Raw genomic sequence first — 15,596 nt, 5'->3', positions numbered from 1 at the left:
CACATGACACACGCAAATGAGATATCACACACGCAGGTGCGTCGTAACTGATGGGGATAGTAGTTCATCCGGTTGGCCACCGGAGATGAAGTGCTGTGGAGATCACATCTCCGCATTCATGGCAACAGCTCTGAGGTCAGAGGAGTTCAAGCAGGTTAGAAGACGTCAGGAACACACAGAATGAGTGCAGGCATTGACGGTGCTGCACAGGGTTAGCACAAGGACCCAAAATTGCTGCAAGACTGAGCGGCTTGTTGTTGATACGGAACAGGAACAGAGGAACAGAGCGAAGCGTGTACAGCTTCTCCATACACATCAGCTTGATAATGGGCCATGGCAGGATCTCCCAAGTTCAGGTCCGCGACAACTGCCGATTAAGTTTAAGGCGAGCACACCGATGGCTCAACGTTGTACCTACGTAATTTATGTCGAAGGGCAGGTCGCGACTAAGGTCGAGAGCCGATTTTCAAGTATACCCACGCCCCATACGAGAAGGGACATGTCCAAGGCCCGAGCGCTGGATAGAGAGTCATGACGGAAGACGTGCGCAGGATTGAACGTTGCGGGTTTGATGAGAGTAACCGCACGGGAAGTAAGACATGCCAGTGAGGGGCTCTGCTACTGAATAAGGAGACTCTTTAGCAGTAGTAGTATCTCCTCTTAGAGAAGGCAGTTCGAATAAAAATTTTGATGTGTAAGAATCCCGTGTATATGATCGATCGGAACATCGAAGGAGCTAGCGTGGGGCCCGTGACGGTTCCCTGCTACAATCTGTACTGTCTATACGGGCTTTTCAGCTTTCTCAGCCGTGTACAACCTGCCCATTACGAAGGAACCATTTCTTCCGACAATAAATAACAAGTTTTACACACGTGAGGGATAGGGGTCGAACCGGTCCGCGGTTGGGGGCTGACGGAATTCTACCAGGAGGGGATCCCTCGAGGGGTAGTCGTAGCCTCCGTCAGCACGCGCTCAGCACGCGAACCTGACGGTATTTTATTTTTGTCTCGACGGGTCATCATCATCCCCCCCTCCCCCTGCAAGTATGAACATCGGGGAGAAATTCCACCTGCTAGGAGGGACACCCTCCCGGAAGAAGTTGTTCGTCCGCCTTCTTCTCCTGCCTCTGGTCTCCCGGAGTTCCCCCACTGGGGCGTGCGGTCGCGCGGGGAGAATCTTCAGGGCGATCCCCCCCCCCCCGGCAAGGGTGGGGGTGGGTCTTTTTTAGGGTCCCCGATTAAAACTCGAAAAGATTGACCCAGTGAGGACGCGGAAGTGGAGCGAACAGACGACCTTGCCTCACCCTGCTGAGGAGGCGTTTTGAAGGGAAGGTCTTTTTGCGGTTGTTAACTCGCATGGGAGTGGTAGGACGTAAACAGGGAATGGACGGAGCAGGTTGGCTTCTGAAGGGGATCACAGATGGAGTCAGCCGTTGGCACGCTTCGCGAGGGCTACCGTAGCTGTAGGGGAGACGCGGACGCCCGTGTATAGCTTCTAGCACGTACAGCTGCGCTAGCAAGAAGTGTGTCACTGCATATGATTTGAGCTTTATTGCAGCAATGTAATGTATTAAATGTGTGACCATTTTAATTGGCGTTTTTTGTGCTCTCTCCCACTTTTCTCATTTCAGTGCCAATGGGACACAGCAGGAATAGGCTGTAGAAGCGAGCGAACAGTCTTCTGCGTAACACCAGTACGTAAAAGTAGTACGAAAATATGTTGTTTTCTTCAAGGTACTCTCGTTCCTTGAAGGTGTTATTGATGTTATTTTGAGACGTTATGTAGATTTTATTAAACGCTTCAGGTATTACAGGGCCCGTACGGGCATCAAAGTTGAGAAAAGACTCGTACTCAGGTTTTATACGACCCGGCCCTGGTGTCTCAGGTGTTCGCACGGACCTCTGCCATATAGTTATCAAACTCCCATGTATGAGCAGTTGCTCACCATCGCTTTCATGGATTTGCGCGTTTCAGTTAACAATGTATCTATCCAATATTTTAATCTCTATGGATGTTCTTCTCCTTGTGGACTTGTGGCTCTTGTGGTCTTCCTTACCGCTTCGAACCTGCTTGACACTCTGTGACAACTTCTGTGACACTGTGTTCGCGCGGCTATCTGACATTATGAACCAGTGAGTGTTTCCTGTGCCCTAACGTCTCCCTTTTCCTTTCCCCCGTTTTCCTTTATGCCTTTATTCTGCTACACCCACTCTACTTCTTTCCTGTTTTCTGTTTTTGTTTGTTTGTTTGTTTGTTTGTTCTTCTCTTTTTTTCTGGCTCTATTTTTTCACCCACAAACGCGTTTTGGAGTAGCCAGTTCAGACTGGGTCGGGACTAACCTCTCCATATTTTTCTTTCTTTTTCCAATCCAATCCAATCCAATCCATGTTATTCTTTTTCCAATTTATAATTCGATTGAGCTCAACGTGTGACATCTTCGTGGCATCTTCGCGCAGCTGGCGTAGGTTGGCGAACAGGGTGACGACTTGCGCGCTGGATACCAGGGCTCCCATTACTTCACCATAATCCGCCAAATAATGAACAATCATTTGTGGCCAAGCGTAATATGTGCGCCAGATTCGGGAAAGAAGTGTGGTGAGGCGTTTCGCTAACCACCCCTCGCGTCGGCAATTATAGGACGCGCAAGGAACGTGTGTAGACGGTCGATATGCAAGTTGTTGCCTCCAACGGTGTTGCAGCATTCGAACTGCGCAACACTTCGAGAAGTCGGTTCCCTCAACCCATGCCGTAGTGTGTAACAGTACCTATACTATGCCTCAGCTTGAAAATGGGTAGGCATAATAAGTTCCATAACATATATCAGGCTATATACGCAACAACCTTTCCGCCTGAACATACAAGGACTACTATACACCTCACAGTCTGATAACTCTAAGTCTATATAATCCGTGTCTCAACTCTCAACGTGTACCAAATATCCAATCACACTACATTCAACAACAGTTTTCCACACGAGAAATCAGCACGTAACGTTTCCCACGGAGCACTAAAGACAGCAAAGCCCTTGAAATCGTCGACAACGGAAGGAACCAACAATGCATCAAAAGACGGAGAGGCAAAAGCAGAAGAGAAAACGTCCGAAACGACGACATTTCTTGCCACTTCGTTTTTTTTTTTTACTTTTTACGTTCTTTTAAACCATCTCTCACTTTCCTGAGGCCTGCTTGAATGGCAGCAGCAGCGGCACGGACACAAGCGCCCCTTTTGTCGAAGACAGGAAGGAAGGAGAAGGGAAAGGAGATCTTTGGTGCGACAACAACGGCAAGGTTTAGGCCTAGCTGCGAGTCTGCTAGTTTAGTTGAACCGCTCCTTGGAATGGTTCTGGTCATCTGATGGATGACAGCTCAAGGAACAGCCTTTTGGGATATCTGCTCAACAAAAGGCTTGCTCTCTCTGCCCCCCCCCCCCCCTCTCTCTCTCTCTTCCGCGGTTTGGAAGTTGATACCTGCGCGTCAGGAATGTTTGTGCGTGCGTTCCAGTAAACAAAATCCTGCTGCTAGCTAGTGGGCTTGGCCAGTTTGTCGGGATTTTGGGCGGGTTTTCAGTTTCAGACAAGTTTCTCGTTTACTGGTCCTCGTGAACTGCGCTCCCTCTGACGTTTTTCTTTCTTCTTTCGGTGAATTAAATTAGTACCACAAAAATCGTTCTGCACATGCACTGAATACAGGTCATTACGGCAACAACGTGCAATTGAACCGGGCATTCATCATTGAAACAACTCTTCAGACCACACGACAACATCATTATTTGCTCGACCCAGGGACATGATGTTAACTGTTGTCGTCCTTAACAGCAAGAATCCTCCAGGGACGTACACGACTCAGCGATGCCCACGATGCGGGAACATCTATTTTAGGAATGCCGACATGTGGCTGTGTCTGCGTGCTTTGGAGCCAGTATCTTTCTTCAGTTTCAGTCAGGACATCTACTAAGTTGATTGCGACTCGCCAGACTCGACAAAGGCGACTGCGAAGTTGCGACTCGTCCTGTGTGTCCCACGTCTCTTGTCTGCTTGTCGCTTATCCAATGGATTCGTCCCAATCAGCCCAACTTCTTCTTCATCAGCTACTAAGTTGATGTTCCAGAAAGAAAGGCTTGACACAAATATCTGTACCATATCAAACCCTATTGTGCCCATTAAGACTGAATTTCACGTTTTTGTATCACGTGATTCACGTGTGTAACCTCTAATGTGTGGGCATATAAAGGTCAAGAAGATTTGCTCCTCATACTCGAGGAATAGGATGCCTGAAAGTCCGCTACATCATCTTGCTCGCCTTCTACTTCGGTTCATGCACGTGCGGTGGAAAAGACTTGCAGGCTCTATTTCCACCGCAGACCTTTTCGACGACTGCCATATTTCGAGTACAAGACTTTGCCTGGCTTGGAGACTTCGGCGGTGCTTTCACAAAAGCTGTCCCCGTATGGATTAGCGCCATCTGGCCATGGACGAGTCAATAATACTATGCGCGATCCGACTTGCCCTTGCCGTTATAAGAGCCCCGCTGTCTCATGCATTGTGGACATTCTGTTTTTCGCAGGACGGTTGAGAACACTGTCTTCTATGTCATATCCTTCACAATGAATCTCTTGGAATGATGCCTTTGCAATGACAAGTCAGGGGCATGAGCGCTTTTTGCAACCCCTGCCTGGAGCAAGCTGATGTGCTCTTTAACTTGGACTTTTTCCCGACTTGTCTCGACAATGCCGGTGATCTTTATGAATTCATATTTCAGGTGTCACCAATTGTAAAGATGACAGAAAAAAGTTGTGCAGTTTTGTTCTTTCTGTTGTAATGCGCGGGTCTTCATAATTGCGATACGCTTGCTGCTGTAGGTGTTGCATTGTTTTGCTGGTCGAGCAAGTATTCGTTGTGGTCGGTGGTGGTGCCGTGTACGGCTCATACGGACTATTATTTGTAAACCGTCATGTTTTCGAAGTCACCATTGCCATTTTTCACATGACAGCTATAATTACAAAACATGGAATTTTGAAACTCGTGTCCTCGACATTGTCAAGACCATGGACATTTTTCGAAACTGAGCGTTAACGTACACAAAACACGCTCTGCACACACTGCCTGCTTTTCATCTTCGGCCATCTGTCGCCGGCTTGCGCCCGTCATTTTGACCTTTTTGTTTGATTTTATCTAAACCAGGCGGCATGCACTCACTGCCATCTGTCGGTGGCGTCCTGAACTAGAGTTTATCTTTAAGTTGTCCCATGAACACTGTCTATCTCACCTATACATAAAGCGGCCGTGGATACTGCAGAGAAGGTTATTTGTAATTTGCGAGCTCAAAGAATCTGCAGAGATAGTTTAACAAAGAACCAATTGAACAAGACAAAGTGCGAAGATGCTGCGATCACCTACGCACCTAGCGGCCGATGGCCACGCCGGTCGATAAAGTTCGTAGACTTGGGTAATGTGGGTCTACGTCGTGGAAAAGTAATAGTAAACACGATTTTAGTATGCTTGTATATTCTGAAGCATATCTTTTGAAAAAGTGTTTGAAACGCTCACACTACGCTATCATGGCTATCATGAAAAGTTCATAAAATTTGTTAAGGTAAAAAGGTAAATAAACAATAAAAATAAACGAGAATACCCATTCCTGCGTTTACTACACTGTAATGTACCGGTGCAAAAATTATGCAGTAGCACCATAGCAGTAGCATAGCACAAACAAGCACGTTAAACATGTTGTGCTTCCTATATCTCCCAAGAGATGGCGCGTATTTTAGGCAGTTCAATGGCTTCTCGGCAGTCGGCGCCGCCAACCCACGTGTCGTTGAAACAGGCACTGTAATGAAAGTCTCACCCGTACCCAGTACTTTATTCCGAAACATTTCCAAAATTTTTGCGTAGAGTTCCCTAAATCTGAATGTCATTGTTGCTAGGTTGAGGTTTTGCCCATTGCAGTAATAGTTCCCTACATCAGATAAAAAGATATTGTAACATTCTAGCACTGCACGTTTTAGTGGTTCAGGCTGACATATTCTTAGGCCGACAATACTTCGCTGCGTGATGTTGTCAGACGTAATGCACATAATTCATATTCACATTACATTTTCGCCGTATTCTTAGTTGCTTATAAATTGCTTCTTATGTAGTCTTATTATCTGCACGATTCAATCGGTCCGGTGTGATCTAGTGGTTACGATATCTGGCTTTAACCCAGAAAACCCGGGTTCGAATCCCGGCATCGGACGTTTCAGGCGGAGCTTTTGCTGATGCAATCAAAGCGAAATGCAGCGAAACAAATGAAGACAAAAACAATGTTGCTTGTCTTCACCTTGGAATCTAGGGCAGTGGCGTCGCTAGGGTACGCGGTGCGGGAGCTCTTTGCGTCACCCCACCCCACCACATGCCCCCATTACGGGCGTTTACATGGGCGCACGTCGACTGAAAGCAACAATCTACTGATCGCAAAGATCGACTTGGGACGGTTTACATGAAATAAGGGTGAGCAGGCAAGCGAGCTGGTGAAAGTTCGACGAAGGCATACCTTGAGCCTCGTCTTGTCTACTTCTTCGTGTGTTATCGTTCCCTCAAGCTCAAGGTATGCCTTCGACGGTTTACATGGCAGGAAGCGGTGCAGTCCGCCCCGCACCCCCCCTAGTAGCGCCACTGCTACATGGTTAGCCTAGCAAACGTTACACATTTGGAGTGGATCGTAAAAATAGAAGACGGTGTTTAACCAGCCCAAAACTTCGAAGACTGGTAGCCATTTGTCTTAAGTTTTGTTGGAATTTTTTGTGAGCTCTATGGTCCTGTAGAAGAAAAATTGAAAATCAAGAAAAATCTCACTCTGTGCATTTTCTATGGCCTATCTCACTGAAAAGCCGCCATTTTCTCCTATGTGCGCCTCATTTTTATTTCACCGCACACAGATGGCGCCACTGTACAGAAGAACAGGATGAGTGCATAACGTCAGAATCATGGTCAGAATGGGCATGTCGCATCGTTGTAGGCAGCGCCGCCTGTGTGACGCGATGTGAATATGAAGCAGACACACGGAAAAATGGCGGCGTTTGCGTGAGATAGGCCATTGAAAATGCATGGGGCGAGATTTTGCTTGATTTTGAATTTTCTTTTTACATTAGAATAGTGCTTACAAAAATTGCAGTAAAACTTGAGACAAATGGCCAGCAGTCTTCAAAGTTTGGGGTAGGCTAAAGCCCGTCTTCTATTTTTACGATGCGATCGAAATGTGTAACGTTTGCTAGACTGACCCTGTAGTGTGCACACCAGTTCGATCTCGATTATAATCCTCATTCTGATGTAACGCCACTTTCGAATGGCATTAGCTTCGTAATTCCTGAGTTTCGTGCCTTGGTCACCTGTTTTGTTTTTGCTATGAAACTGCGCATGGCGGTCCATCTGTTTTATTTCATTTGCATTTGGAAACTGCCCGATTTGTAAAGATACACCGTTACAGAAGTTACCCGACGCTGTTTAAATCCCAGCTTTCCAGCTTGTTCCGTCCTTAGACATCTCCACGGCTTTGCGGTTACAGCTCAAGAAAGAAGAGTGAATCTGAAGTTTGCGCCTTCACCTAGTGCTGCCCCGCTACCGAATGCAAATATGTGCTAATATCCTTGAGAAAGTATAAGCGCTTCCTCCGCCATTTAGTTAAGTTAAGCCGCCGCGCTGAGGATGTCGGCCTTGGCTTCTGCGAGAGAAAGTGCGCGGGCTCCAGGCACGACCCTAATTCAGATCGCTTGGGCTTTGTCCGGCGGCTGCAATGCAAATTACCTTGCAAGTGAATCTCTATGATGCAACTTGAGACAGGAGAGTTTCCAAAGTGCCCTTATTTGTCAAGGTCAGATTCACACGAGGCCATATTTCATTAACTGTGGCTTTGTTCTTCGGAACGCCATGGGAATATTTGGGTAAACATCTACCTTAAAGGAGTTTCTGTGCACTTGGCCCCCAGAGACGTAAGAAGGAGTTTATATTGCCAACTATAAAGTGGGACAAGCGCAATGAGTTGCGGTTAATAGGATACGAACAGACACTTCCAAATACGCGTTTCCCCTCACAACAACGAGAGTAACGGGTCCGTGACGGGTTGTATTGAAACGTATATTGGGTGGTACACAACAAAGCTTACGAAGGATTTCACCACAAAGCCACAGTGTTCAGCGAGGGCTCGCTGAACTTTCGTCTATGTTACCAATCGAATTGTTTGACTGCGCATTGCATTGACTGCGCTCATTGCACTTCTCTTCATGTGGGGTGGGTATTCTCATGTGTTGGGCAAATTTTTAAGGGCAGTTTAATGATTGGCATACATTGTGTGCATACCAACTATGTTTGGCATCGGCTGACAACCTTCCCGGAATTTTTTTGGTTCGAAAACTGCTTAGATACTAAATAAATTTGAAGACCAGCGCTACTTCCGCAGAAGCTCCTGCGGCGTGACGTCACTCACTGAGCGGAGGAGTGAGAGTGCGGCGCTCAGAGGAGGAAAGGCGCTGTGCAGACGCCAAGTAAAGCCTGATTTACACTGCTGCGTTTACGGTTGCGCTTGCGTGTCAGATCCGCTGACAGCGAATCATTGCAACGGGACATCCTTCAGGATGGAACGAAGGTACACGTAAGACGCCGTACGCAGCCGTAAACACTGTAATGTGAACCAGCCTTAACTCATAGCCGCGGTTACATGAATGTGATAGAAGCGTGTCTTATCCAGTTATCGCACCTATCCCTGCCGGTGGATTGGTTGATGTGGCCCCGTCGGAGAGGATTTGTTGCTATAAGTTGATACCATACGCTTTTGTCGTATTCATCTGAACGCAGCTCATGAGAGGCCTGCACGGACGCGGCATTCCTTTTCTCAAGGTCGCGCCCTCATTGGTTCTGAGGATGTGTTCTTTTCCCGCTTTTTCCAGAGAGGGAATTCCGGAATACACTCAACATCCGGCGTGTGCTCTTGCCATGCATGCCGTCGAATAACAGTCAAACCACGCCAGTATTTCGCGTGGGGTTGGAGCAGATGCGACCGTCCCTTTAATGAAATGAGAAACTGTGGAGGAAGCGAACGACACACACACAGCACGTTTACAGGTACGCAAAAAGAAGAAACAGACTAACAACAGACGCTTTTATTTACAGAGCACTGTGCCCGAAAATAGTTTGTACAGTGGTGCTGGTTGGAGGTATGATACATGTTACATAGTAGCTACATGTCACTGCTCAAGTACATACAAGGATACCCGGAGGTGGTGTCGTATGCAGGCTGTGTACGGATGAACCTAGGTTACATTTGCGCGCGTAATCCACTGCCTATATACTTAATCTGCCTACGATCTTCAGGTAGCGCGTTTATGCTAGCTAAAAGTACTGGAAGATCGTGGAAACTTGGGCCTCAGTGCATTAGGATAGGCCATGTTGTTGTTAACGTGACGGTTTCCTGAGAGTTGCGTGCAGGTACCGCTAGTTGTGCCACCTGTGCAGAAACCGAAACGTTGTCTCATATTGATGCTCATTTCTGTTGTGCAGAATTTGTAACAGGTGGCGCCCCTATCAATGCCCAGGCCACAGGCTATACTCTCACGTGGAAATGCGACATAGGTTTATCTGCACACGTCCTATGCATGAAAGGTGGGACCAAGGTTTGGGTAGGACAATTAAAAAGCATGCCGTTGCCCCATGAGGCAATGTGTAGTTTAAGCTATGTAGAAAAATGTCGAGGCAAGGGTACACCTTGTACGTGATAGTACACAGAAATAACTATACAAGATAACGTGAAAGGGAATACAACACATTCCTCGTGGTAGGGCAGCTTCCTGACATATTTGAACCAGGCGAGGAAAACAGCAAGTAAATATAAAGCGACCTCGATTCGGATTGCGTATCCAGTACGGGAACTTTTCACTCAAGTGGAAAGATACGAGTATGTCTCCATTAATAAGACTGAGACTGAACCACTCCAGCTTGGTTATGTCTTCACTTGCGCAGCAAAACCCAGGATGCGTTATTATGTCTTAGTACATGTAAAAATTACTTTTCAGAAGTAACTGAATTACAATCACATAGCAACAAACATACTTACAATCAGAAGTGCAAAGCCATAATTGGAACTCAATTAGTTATATCTATACTCTGAAGAGTGGGTTACATTAATTTCAATAAGGATTTTTAACGTTTAACTTTATTTCTCTTACCCGATGAATGTAGTACAGATATGGGGCTATTTGTTGGAATGACAAATGAGATGACTGTAGTTGAGTACGATGACTAGAAATTTATGCTTAGCGGGAGCATAAGAACATGCCTGAACTGGAGGCTGCGAATGTCTTAAACGTGTCACTGTAGTATGCAGAAAAAGTGCCATTTTTGCTTGTGCCAGAACTGCCAGTATGCCAGGATTTAAAATGAATTTGAATCCCAGATCACATATAAAGTAATTTTAAATATTCAAGTGCATTGCAAGTTACTCGCCAAAATATATAAGTTACATTCAGAATTACATAATGTCGAAAGTTATCTTGGAATGTAATTGGGTGACTTGTAATTACTTACTTTACAGATCCGCCTATGACGACGTAGATGCGATCAATGGCACCATTTCAAAGCCCTCTTGTTACTTCTGAATCCATGCAGCAGTGTCATATTTTCACCTCTCTATGACGTGTGATATGGGATGCCTCGTGCTCTTGATGATTCCTTCTGCTTCCCGCCGAAGGGACCGGAGTTAGGTGTATTACTGCAATTTTTCTGTCGCTGGCCTCCGAAGCAGTGCGACGTAATTTGACGCGACATGCGATGTCACCACTAGTTTGCCTTCTCATTCACCCCTGTCCAATCACGAGAGGGAATCTATTGCAGCCTTCGCCTTTCCTTCTGGCACAAGATCGTAACAGACTTGTCTTACGTATCGGGCTAGAACACTATGCGCTGGTGACATACCAGTGGTTTACCCAGAACTTCGTCCTGGGGGGAGGGGCTTTGCCAAGGGGTGTATTTACCTGCTTTTGACAAGATATTGCGCAATCTCACAATTTTAGGGGGTCTCCTCTGGATTTTTTTTTTGTGTGTAGGGGGGGGGGGTCTTGATAAATCACCGCGTACTTCGCAATCTGGAGGGTGCTGCATTAGCAATACGGAGTTTTAGGGCGCCCAACGCGTTAGGTGTACTCTGTCCCTCGTACTCTGGTACTCCTACTAAACGGTCTTTCAGAGTCACGAGCGCGACACGCGCCCCAGCGAAGTTTCCAAGGCGGCTCATTGGTTTTTCGGCCTCCCCTTTCTCCATACGTCAAGGAGCCAGAGCAACACTTCCGCGCTCCGATCTGCAAGCGGGAGCGGGAGAGCTCATTAAGAGCGCCACGCTCCGGAAAAGGAGCGAAACCGTTTAGTAAGAAGGAGCTCTCTCTCTCTCTCTGCCAACGCCACCTAGATACAGAAGGCTTACTCATTGCCTCCTCTCTCTCCTTCGATACGTGGGCATTAATAGTCGGAATTCGTCTGCTACTGCGATTCACCGTTCTGCGAATTCAAGAAGCCGCAAATGATTGCAGCTCACCTGGGACATGCAGACCTAAATATTTAGAGAAAAAGTGCAAGTCACCTTCCAGAAAATCAGTTTTGAGAACGATTGGGACCGTTTTGCGCTTTATTTTTCAAGTTTTCCGATTTAGTACGCGGGGACGTTCAATCACAACTCGCAGACGACGGTGGTTCGGTTTTATGGCCACGACCGCTGAAAGCACGTTTGTGATTGGCTGCCACCGTCGAAAACACGGTCCTGATTGGCTGACTATTAGTTGTTACGTCACGTCGACGAGTAAGCAGGCTTTCTTTATCTAGGTGGTGCTGTCTCTCCGCTCTGGAGCCATCACTTAACGTGCCCGTAGTAGACCGTTGATAACGTGGCCTTCGAAGTACTCTATATATCTGCCGCACCCAATCAGGAGATAAGAGAGACACAGGGAAAGAAACAAGACAACAACAACACAACACAACCTCGAACACAGCAACCTTCTCATGAGAAAGAAACGACTTTTGTCACAAAGAGATTATCATGAAACATTTGGCATTTACGAAACAATATCTGAGACCTATGTCAGGGGGCACCGTGATTGTTAAAAGCCGTGCCGGATACCAGTAAAAGTACCCACAGCTCAGAAACCACCCCACCGCTGCCACCACTTTGCCACACTGTCATCGCTATCGCGGGTACATGCGTTTGAAACGTAACCGAAACGTAACGTCAAGACATGACCGAAACGTTAAGGGGCAAGTCACGTGTCTTGAACTGTATTCGCCCAAAACATTGTCCATGTGGCGCGAAAGTACAATAAAATTAATAATTAATCATTAATCATACTTAACACCTAGTCTTGAGAAGTATGATGTCATAACGTGCGCAATCTCCAATCTAGGGCTTCAGGTTCATCATACTCTTACCATGGTACACATGGTCTTCTTCCCTTATCAACTTGATATTTCATTTTTCACTTTTTCTAATACTTTTGTTACGCGTTTCTATTGTACTTTTCTTATGTGCTTCTCTCCACTCCGTTATGTAATACCCCCTGGGGGTCTTTAACGTACTTAAATAAATAAATACATAAATAAATCTGTCACGCGTCTGGCAACATTGCTCCTCCAAAGTCGATTTTTCCGTCTCCTCATCCACAGCCGCTGGCAACGTCCCAACGTGGGGGCGGAGTGCGCGGACACTGGGAAGGCCCGCGCGCGCGCTGTTGCTAGGAGACAAACGCCAGGGGTCTCGGTGACGTCATCGACTCTTGGAGAATCCGAAACTATGAAGTTCCTCGGGTTCTCCCGGAAATCCGTCGAAGATACATAATGTTCACAGACGGCGTTTGTATTTTGCGTACTGAGTTTTTGAGCGTGGTTGACCTAATAAAATACTTTTGATAAATAAATTTTTTTTTTACCGTAGTGGCACTTTAGCGACGCGAACAACCTTGCTCAGCACCTGAGAAAATTACAAGCGCGGTAGAACGATGCAGTGCTCCCGAAAGACCACCGCACAAAAATACACAATATATCGCTCCTGCGCCATAAAAAAGGACAAGTCAGTCACAATACTGCACGATGGAGAACGTCACGTGCATTTACCGACTTCACACGCCTTCGGCAATGACCGTGTCCCGTGCTCAGTCCAGTGTTCTCCTTCGTCTGGACAGTTACAGTCGCATCTGCAGTGATGCAAAGTGTGACAGCGCTAGCAGATGAACATAATGCGAGCCCCTATCGCCGGAGGATGGCCAATAGCGTTGAGAGGAACCACAGAGCATGAGGAAGTAGCAGAGACATTGCAGTAGCGCGAAGCAGACACAGAAGTCATGTTGTTGAGTGATGTGCTGAAGCGTACTGAAGATCCACCGAAAGAGTTATGTTTCGTTAGGGCCCTCCTCTTGCCATTCTTCGTTTGGAACGACGGGCAGCAGCCGCGAACCAGTTGCTTAAGGTCTGCCTGGACGGGGTTTGCAAAGAAAGACAAAGGGAAGAGAGAGGCGAAGGTTAGAGAGAAGAAAGGAGAGACAGCGGTAAGTCTACAAAATGACGATAGGTATATCGCCGTGGCGTGATGTACTTAAAACGACAGTGATCCCGTTAAGCACATGTAATTATAACCATCAGTAGTTATTATTCCCGAGCATCCGGATGATCTGCCGTGACAAAAAGAAATTACATGTCCCTTGCATCAACACAGATTTTACTACGAACTGCAGAATACGAGAGACTGCCAACATACTTTGTTGCGTCGCCAATGCGAAACAGAAAACGACAGCCCGATGTTAAAACGTAAACATAACTTCATAATAGCGTCGTTACGGAACAATACATGGTCCAATATATTTACTAGATGAGTACAGAAATTCATCATTGGGAAAGGCTGGCGCAAGACAGCGATACAGAGAGACATAAAGTGCAGTTTGCCTGAAAAAAAAAAAAAAAAAAAAAAGAAAGAAAGAAAGAGAAAAGAACAAACAAACAAATGGGACGAACACGTACGAAAAGAGTTGGCTGCATCGTTGGGCATTGTGCCGAATGCGTTTCAACTTTATAGTGCGTATCGTTGTCGGTAAATTGTTGGTCACGTGGCTGCTGTCACGTGGCCCTATAAAGCAATGGACGGCATGGAGCAAAGCTACACGTGGTTGGCCCAGTACAGATTATGAGATACTCAATGGCGACAGGGGGCCAGCTTTCTCTCAGCTCTCGTTGTTTGTTTTTGCAAGAAGGATGACACATGGGAACGTAACTGGTCTACATCCATGTTCGAGATTTAAAAAAGTCACACGCTTTTTTTTCTTTTCACGGTAAATGGTTATAAAAGCCAAAGAGAAACGCAGAATAAAATGGCAAGAGAAATAACTTAACAACGTGATTTCATGTAATTTGGACCCTACATCGGCTAATAGCGCCAGTTGACAGTGTCAGAGACGCATAGCTCATAGCGCACCATAGGCTCTCAACAGGGGCGCGGCAAAGCAGACTCGTTACTTACGCTGAAATTGTCGCTCATGAAGCAGTAGATGATAGGGTTGACGAAGCTGTTGGCCATGGAAAACCAATGACAGCTGAAAAAGGCAGCGTAGTACAGATACTCCCCGGTATCCGTGCTCGGGAATATGGCCTCCCGATCGAAGTACAGGATCAGATTGAGCAGGTGAATAGGCAGCCAACACACGGCAAACATCAGCACCACCGTTGCAAGCATTTTCACGACCTAGAATGAGAGCGTACGTTCTGTTAGCGTGAATCTGTCAGAAACATCGTTCACGCTTTTCCGTTTCCCTTGCCACATAGCAAAGAGAAACTCTCTACCTCGTCAAACTGACCAATTGACGAAGAACAAAGTTTCTTCTTGCTTTATCGTCGATGGTAAGGCGATAGCGCAGGCTAATGTATACTTTGGGAGGACGGCAAATTTATCACGCGGTCTTCCACCTTCCTTATCGTCGACCAGTGTTCTCAAATGAAGAGTGGCCTTGTCAATCATCTAATTATCGCAACTTCACTCTTTGGAACGGTTAACCGCGCAAAGTGCCAAGACGCATTTCGGTGACACTGCAGCAGCGGAGAAACTTCAGAGCCTTAAAAATGTCTAACTCCATTAGCCCACATACGTGCGTGATGAAAGAACTGCTGCTTTCGGAGCCGAGCCAGACATGAAAGACGTAAAGAAAGTGAAATAAGGAGAGTCTAAAAGGCGGTTTGAGGGAGAGAGAGAGAGAGAGAGAGAGAGAGAGAGACTAAAAATATGATTCGCGTGTATGGAGGAAGGTACTGAAAAAATGACCGAATCTATCTTGATGCTAATCCACTTCCATAACCACCGAAAACGGCGGAAAAGCCAGTGTGCAAAGTATGCGCTAGTGTACGATGAGATACAGAACATGGCTGTAATTAAAGCTAACGAAACCTAAGCTTCTGGGCACCCTACAGCGGGAAACATGCAAGGATCATGGAAATGATGAAGGCCCATATCTGACACGAAAGTGATCTCACAAAAAAAAAAAAAAAAAAAGAAAAGGAAAAGAAAAAGGAGAAAGAAAGTGACGGAATAAGGAAGGGAAAGACATTC

At 46.4% G+C, this 15,596-nt stretch overlaps 1 protein-coding gene across 3 annotated transcripts in view; it reads right to left on the bottom strand.

The window, feature by feature from the left end:
* Positions 1-9,157: 9,157 nt before the first annotated feature.
* LOC135367886 (RYamide receptor-like) overlaps positions 9,158-15,596 on the bottom strand; it is a 93,183-nt gene continuing 86,744 nt past the window's right edge. The window contains exons 4-5 of one of the 3 annotated variants that reach the window (XM_064600984.1): positions 14,517-14,738; positions 9,158-9,476 (exon numbers count right to left, since the gene is read on the bottom strand). In XM_064600984.1, coding sequence (XP_064457054.1) covers positions 9,396-9,476; positions 14,517-14,738 — 303 coding nt within the window. In that variant the 3' untranslated portion in view covers positions 9,158-9,395. Of the gene's footprint in view, positions 9,477-12,907; positions 13,479-14,516; positions 14,739-15,596 lie in introns of those variants that run through there. The other 2 variants (XM_064600983.1, XM_064600985.1) reach the window with 2 other exon arrangements.

The sequence above is a fragment of the Ornithodoros turicata genome, chromosome 9, assembly GCF_037126465.1.
Source record: "Ornithodoros turicata isolate Travis chromosome 9, ASM3712646v1, whole genome shotgun sequence".
Taxonomy (NCBI): domain Eukaryota; kingdom Metazoa; phylum Arthropoda; class Arachnida; order Ixodida; family Argasidae; genus Ornithodoros; species Ornithodoros turicata.
This window is presented reverse-complemented; position numbering and strand designations above follow the sequence as displayed.